This window comes from Periplaneta americana, chromosome 17, assembly GCF_040183065.1.
Source record: "Periplaneta americana isolate PAMFEO1 chromosome 17, P.americana_PAMFEO1_priV1, whole genome shotgun sequence".
Classification (NCBI taxonomy): Eukaryota; Metazoa; Arthropoda; class Insecta; order Blattodea; family Blattidae; genus Periplaneta; species Periplaneta americana.
Window position 1 is genome coordinate 74,391,614 of NC_091133.1, and position 8,015 is coordinate 74,399,628.

Consider the following 8,015-nt stretch of genomic DNA (forward strand, 5'->3'; position numbering starts at 1 on the left):
GTGGGAACTTGATATTCCGAAACGACGAAAGGCAGGAATATACAGTAAATTTATTTTGAAGTAAATAAAACTTCCTCATGTAATGATTTGCGGACATTCATAATTAGACGTAGTTTATGCACATTCAAAATGAAATAATTTTATTTAGTCTCAAAAACGTCATGATGCAATATATTTATAGTATGACGTGTTCTATTTCATAATTTATTTTTCCCTCCCGCCATCTTTTCTTCCCTCCCAAGCCAAGCGAGAGAAGGTAGTCGTAACCCCACATTTGATCGATAGATGGTGCGCTTCCGCGCCATGCATTTTAAATTCCAATTTTCCTATTGGCTCCACTGAACCACGTGACTCCTTTCATACGTTCGCCTCAAGTTTCGTTTGGCGGGTACAGCATAGCGTTGGTTGGAAGTTGTGATAGAAAGACGTTGCATAATGGTATGTATCGAAAAGTTTATATGGTAAATATTAGGCATCGGTTTAAAATTGTTGTATATCCGTATTCCTCACGTGTTGGACTACTCACTGGCGAAATTTTGAGCTCGTAGCTCGAAAATTAACCATATATTTTGGCTTTTCTAGGCTGGTGGAAAAGCGGGGAAGGACTCAGGGAAGGCGAAAGCGAAAGCTGTATCTCGGTCGGCGAGAGCCGGGTTACAGGTAAGATACAACTGCATTAAAAGGTTGAATTTTATTTATTCCTATGGCTTTTTAAATAGCATACCTTACTTGTTTATGGAAATATTTTGAGTTAAAGTACTCTCTTTACGAAAGGAGATTTTTGACGAAAAAGTGAATGCTGACAGTGTCATGTTTTAGGCTATGGTAGTGGAGATACAATTATCAACGTTCGTGACTTTCATTTCCAGTTTCCTGTTGGCAGAATACACAGACATTTAAAGAACAGAACAACGAGTCACGGACGCGTGGGAGCTACGGCAGCAGTGTACAGTGCAGCAATTTTGGAATATTTAACAGCCGAGGTAAGTGTTGGTGCAATCAAGATGGCTGCTAGTATTGTGTGGAATAGTTTTATGAAGAAGACAAACATTTTTAATACGGGTGAAAGGTTTGCGTGTTTGACTGTGAGAGTGATATCATTGTGAAAGTTAACGCTTTCTAGATTCCAACAAAGATTGTTTTACATATGACACTGTATTAGAGCCAAGTTCACTGACAAATAAAAATTATGTTTGTTCATTAGAAGTTTAATTTTGGCGGGAATTTTTTCAAACGTTGGTAGTGTCATGCATTGCGTGTAGGAAAGAATAATAAAATTTTTCGAATTGCAGTAATTCTTATGGTAATATATTATACGGACTTCAGGTTCTTGAGTTGGCCGGTAATGCATCAAAGGATTTAAAAGTGAAGCGTATTACACCCCGCCATCTCCAGTTGGCCATCAGAGGTGACGAGGAACTGGACAGTCTCATCAAGGCAACCATTGCTGGAGGAGGTATGTTCCTGGATTGTTTAGGAAAAAAAATTGGTGTTATTGATTGTATTAATGTATTAGCACAGCATTAATGGAAACAATTTGTTTTTGTTGTACTTAAGTTAAAAGTTTTCTTTAGAAGACAATGCAGGTGTAATTAGAATGGGCATAGTGTGTCACATAGTTGTGGGTAATTATAAATTTAATGCCTAATATTTGATTCTAGTTTTGTGTTAACTAGCCAGGTGCATTCGTGACAGTTCGTGAATAGTGCATGTTACTATTTATAGTGGGAACCCGTATTGTCATGTGTAGTTTAACATTAAAATTTCAGTATACGGATACCTCACTGACAGCTACTTTAAAATACTAAAAAGAGCAGATTTGTCTGTTTGTCGAATGCTCATCATCATGCTTAGTTGCCAGTAATTTATTTTGTGTGCACAAGGTTGAAATTTTGGAATAAGAGGAAAAGGAAGATATCCGTGTTTTGAAATTTATCCGTTCAAGTAAATGAAGCATAGTTGCTGAAGTACTTGGGATGTTTTGGTCCAAAATCACAGAACATTAAACATGAATAGCTGTTTATTGGAAAATGAGTTGTCGGGCATATGGAACTGCATAATTCATACCTTACGTCGCAAACGACTGATAGGTAGAGGAGATTTGATTTTTAAAACTATTTGTATTTTTCAGGTGTCATTCCACATATCCACAAGTCGCTGATTGGGAAGAAAGGATCACAAAAGCCGGCATAATTGCATATTTCTGTTGAAGTGCCGTTCAGTTTTGTGGGGACAGAGAGACACTGCTGCCTGTCTCTAGCCCGAGAGACTAAAAGTGTATGTTGCAACTTTGCAACATGTTTTCTTGAGAGAGAGTTTTTTTTTTTTGTATGCACTGTGTTGGGGATCTGAATGACGAGACAATATGAAGTGCGGTGTGTCATGCATATAGTACCATTATAATTCTTCTTACTCAACAGAAATATTTTGTCTTGCCGTTGATTTTCCTTCCAATTTTACTAGTTAATTGTTTTGGCTTGACGGCACCACTTCGAAAATTGGTGATGTAAATGAAGACAAATGAGTGTGTGCTGAGAGTTTTTAAAATTTGGATAGTGTTACCCATTGAGAGGAGGAAAGTGTCATATTAGTGTGATATTCACACCTATTGTTCCCCGAAGTAAAATATTTGCAAGTTTGTTTGTCATTCCTTTATTCATTAGATTTTGTAGATTCATTCATTACATGAGTTAATGACATTACTGTTAAAATTGTCGAGTATTACATCTGTAGCAGATATATTCATTTCATAATAAAGTGTCATTTTTATTAAATTGTAATGAAATGTCTTGCATTCTTATTGAGCTGATTTCGTAATTCTGCAGGTCATGGTCAGGAAAAGAGACTTGCGGGGTAACATTTCTTCACGTTTGAGAATGAACTTGGAAGCAATTGTTTTTGTTTTTACTCCTGAACCATTGCGTTTTAACATACTGCTGTCAGTGTACATTTTTTTAAGGCGAAGGTTATATATTATATTAAGAAATGTAGCCTACCAGATAAAATAACCAGGCTTGCATTCCTTCATATGTGATAAGTGAAATACCAAAATGAAATTTTTGTAAACTGTGTATTAAATAGTCGTGAAGTCACTGCCCTTCAAATTAATGTGTTCAAAATGTTAAGTTTGTTACAGATATGATTTAACGTTTTCATGAATCGAGAATTTGTGTGTGTGTGTGCATTTTGCTGTAATGTAGAAAATGCAATATTTTGGAGCTAAATATCAGTGAAGGCAAGAAAAGAGGAACATGTGCTTCGTTACAAACGTCTAGTGACCAGGATTGGAGCCTTTTGTTTCACATCTGTGGTATGAGGGAGTGTTTTTCCTTTACACTCCTCTTTTATCACTCTGTGATGTGCATCACACTCCAGCAACACCTTTGCTAACGAGGAAGTGGTTCTAATACTCAAATTTATACATACGGAGTATGACTTACACATGGTACATTGTAATTAATCTGATTGACGGGGCTTTTGCATGGCAGATGCTTTGAACTTTGCCCGAAGTTTATAAGGAATGTAGCTGTGCTTAAGAGTCAATGTTATTGTAATGAATTGATTCTGTAATGTTATTCAAGGATTGCTGGGATTTTTTAAACTCTTATTCTTTTGTCTCTGGAGAAAAAAAAAAGATTCATCTAGGGTGGAATATTTGATTCTTTTCATTGTACGAAATGTAGAGGAATTAATTCTGCAGGAAGAAATCGATTCAGGATTTTAAGAAATGGGCTTACATCCTCTGTCTAAAATATTCTGATTATATTCATTTATGTACAGCATGTTCTCCAAAAAAAGTTCATATTTTGTATTCAGCATTGAAGCACATGAAATCCAGATTTTGCTACAAAAAATATATTAGAATTGTATGGTATGGTTATTTATTTGGAAACTACTACTATTAACATAATTGTATTCAATGACACTATTGGACTGTTATTCCTTAGGATGTTTGGTAATTTTCCAGAAAAGCTACACCAAGGAAGGCAAAATTTTCTTTTGTTTCACCCATACAGGGTGATTCACGAGGATTTACCATCCCTTACGGAACTTATTTCCGAAGACATTCTGAGCAATATATAAATATTTGTTCTAAAATCAATATTTTCAGAATTACACTAATTTGAAGTTTTTTTTTGTAAAATACCATTCTTGAGTTTTAACTGTAAAAGATTAAAGAATGAACTATTCAGGAGTTTCGTTTTAGTTAGCTAAATTCAGAAGCTAGAAATGTGTTGTGAATTTCATGGTTGCTTTGTACAGATTTTTTTTTCTCAGTTTTAACTACAAAATTACATTTTTTTTTCTATGTATTAGCGAATTAAAGAAATTGCACTTCTAAATAGCTTTGTATTATTTTTTTACCCTTAAAAAAAGGTATTTTACTAACAACTTCAAATATTGAGATTAGAACACATGTTTATATGACTTTTTTGCTCAAAGTCTTCGGAAATAAGCTCCGTAAGGGGCGGTAAATCCTCGTGAATCATCCTGTAAAATGATAAACGTGGATTTAGTTTACATCCACACATACTTTCAGCATAAAATTAGTTTCTTACCTGTCTATTCTAATGCACTGTTGTAACCACCCTCCACTTATTATTAATCCATAGACTAATTCTAATTACCAAAGACCAAGGAAAATCCCAGGACAATATCAGGTTCAGTATGTCCGAAGTGTTTCTCTCTCCATGGAGCACGCTTAATCACTGGTATAGTGCGGTGGGGAAAAAAAAAAAATTAGCACTCTCACAAGCTTCTTTTGTAGTGTCATAAAATGTATTGGTTTCCACACAGTAACAACACCATTGTTCTTTTATTAGAATGTTTCTGACCAAGAAAACGATCTCTCAACATCACACGAAGTTACAGGTATATATTTAAAATATTCACTAATATCTATATTATTGGACTGGAACAACATATTAATTCAGACAGTTTTGAATACCCAGGGTTCTTCTTTTAACCCATATCTGCCTAGTGTTGTGTTTTCGCAACATTCTGCATTAACTATTTTTCTGTAAAAATGCAAAGGAATGAATTACAAAATTAACTTTTATTTCTTTGTTGTGTATACTAGAAGAATCAAAGAAGTCTGCAGCACAATAATTAACTTCCATTTCAGTTTTATGTGGAGGTGCGAAAATTATGAAAATATTCAACAAGAAAAAGTTATGGGCAAAAATGGGTTAATTCAAGTTTCACCCTGTCAATAGTTTTACCATCAGGAACTTTGTGAATTGTCTGACGTACTTTGAACAGTATCAAGAGTGTTGCACAGTTGTGCATTAGATGACTACAGGAAGGTAATGATTTTTATTAAGTTACTAAAATTATTTGCAATAAATATCATGCAAAAGTTCGTCTGAAACCAGTGATTTTGCTACTTGAATGGTGGAACTATCCACACTGTTGAATGTATGCAACACATCAACTTTTGTTTTATAATGCTGTGCATAATAGACTTTGCTGTGGTCGTGCCAGAGAATCAGTCCTATTCCGAGGCTTATTATAGGGATATGTAACAAGCTGTTTTTTACGGTGATGGGTTGTTAGCCCTTCACCCAACCCCCAAGCTGGAGGACCACCCCTTATCGGCTGTCCACAACTGCTTATTCAATATATTTGCAGCTACCCTCCATATCTGGAGGCCGTCTCCTCTATCCGCAATAAAATATATTAAATATTAAAATGGATTTGAGGGAGGTGGGGTATGATAATAGAGACTGGATTAATCTTGCACAGGATAGGGACCGCTGGCGGGCTTATGTGAGGGCGGCAATGAACCTTCGGGTTCCTTAAAAGCCATTTGTAAGTGCATAATAGACTGCTGCAGACAGCCGAGTCCCCCGTCTCGTTAATACAGGCTGATGTGGTAGGGGAATGTTCGGGGCTGTTTCTTTGAACTGTTGCACTCTGTATGGAGATTTGGAAAACATGTTTTTTTACATTTGCGATAAAACTGTCAACATCTGGATAGCAAGCCCATACTTCTTCTGCTACTCTGTGAATTGCATGGACTAAGCATGTCAAATACATTATGTTGGGATACATTTCTTTATCAGTCCCCTAACTGCCCATTGTGCAACTCAAACCAAGAAATGGATTCGGAACACCTCAAAATCTGTGCTTCAGTGGCTGACCATGATAATATCTTTGAAAAATATTGGAGTGCAAGAGGTCAAATGCCTGGCATTAGAAAACACTTCTTTCAGTGTCTCTCTTGTCTTTACCATATATGGCGCACAGTCTGTTACGAAAAGCAACACATTTTCTCTTTCAATATGCTCAGACAATAAAAGTGACAAACCATTAAAACAGATTGACAATAGTTACTTTATTTACTTCTTCAGTCCCTTCTCCTGCTAAGTGTCGGGTTTGCCTCTCTCCGTCCATTTCATCCATTTTTCCCGGTCTACACATTCTTTTCATTTCTATCATTGTTTTTCCTTTCTGTCGGCCTATTCTTTCTATTCTATCCTCCCATTTAATCCTTGGTCTTCCTCTTCTCTTTCTTCCATTCTCATTTCCATCACCTGTTTAACCTTCTTTCCTCTCCCATACGATATACATGCCCAAACCACTTCAACTGCCTTTCATTAATCACCTCTGTTAATGCTTTTCTCATTTTAACTTCTTCTCTTATTCTGTCATTTCTTATCCTATCTCTTCTGGTCTTTTCTACAGCTCTTCTAAGATATTTCATTTCCACTGCTGTTAATTTATTTTGATGTTTAAGAGTGGTAAGCTTTCGGTACTGTATTGTATTATATATCTGTATTTTAGTCTTAGTGGTTATTTCTTTTTTCCCCAACTATTGTACATTATTTACTACTTGCAATATTTCAGACTTAAACATACATTTCTTGCTTGGTTCTGTTTGAGGACAGGACTCCTATGACAACATTAATTTGCTACATATCATCCAAGAATGTCTCATCAAGATACCCATATTTTGTTGTTTATAGGTGTTCGAATAGAATTTAGAGTTTTTTCGTAACACTTGGGTTAATAGATCGTACGTGATGTATCAGCATTTGTCTATTAGTACATTTTGTAATAAATTGTTTAAAATGTGGGTTATTCAGTTTGTGCAATGGTATATTCACACATAAGTGTTGCACAAATCAGTATAAAACTATGACTGCTACAAAGTAGTTTCTTCATGTAAATTTGAGGAAGCAGCAAATACCTTTACCTGTGCACTTTTTTTTCTGTTAGTATTTTTTAAGTCATTCTGTACACTTTTAATACCTTGCACATGTTACATGTTATATATTCACCCTCCACACGAAAGTACTGGATACCGAACTCAGCTACAATTAAATGCAGTCTTGAATTATCTTCTGACGTCATTGCACTGTATGCACTAGTCCTTTTTGATTGACAATCACAACTAACTTGCTAGTAAACATGCAATACTCACGCTGCACACGGTTTGAGAAGTATAGCATTGAGTTTTGACATACTCTAATACCAACACACACTACTTCAACTGCTGCAGAGCATACCATTTGTATTCATATCTGACAGTATCTGTAACCGTACATCAAGCTTTACGTCACTGTGGTTTGCACATGGTCTAACTTAATATCTCCATGGCCTGGGACATTCCTCTGTCTTTGCTAATTACCAACATAACACGGGAGAGGTCTAGGATGAATGTTAGAGGTGGGAGCTACAACAATGCATTAGAATATACATGTATCAAACGTTTTTATGTGAAAAGTGTTTGTGGCTGCAAACTAAAACGACATGTTTATCACTATATATATATATATATATATATATATATATATATATATATATATATCTCAAAGAAGCCAGTGAAGCAAAAGAAAATTGTACCTTCTTTTGGTGTATAGCTTCCCTGAAGAAATACCGAATTTTCTGTTTCAGAGAAATTGTAGAATTGTGTCCAGTAAGAACTGACTTGTTAAACATAAGGTTCACGTGAATTTGGACAGTTAATTCAATAGAGCAAGAAGTGGTACAATAAATATTTGCTAAAACAC

The 8,015-nt window shown here is 35.4% G+C and overlaps 1 protein-coding gene across 1 annotated transcript; it reads left to right on the forward strand.

The window, feature by feature from the left end:
- The first annotated feature begins 299 nt into the window (after positions 1-299).
- His2Av (Histone H2A variant) lies at positions 300-2,785 on the forward strand. The gene is made up of 5 exons (XM_069816336.1): positions 300-438; positions 583-660; positions 870-983; positions 1,327-1,456; positions 2,132-2,785. Exons 1-5 carry the CDS (start codon positions 436-438, stop codon positions 2,191-2,193), a joined length of 387 nt encoding a protein of 128 aa, XP_069672437.1. The 5' UTR covers positions 300-435; the 3' UTR covers positions 2,194-2,785.
- Positions 2,786-8,015: the final 5,230 nt, after the last annotated feature.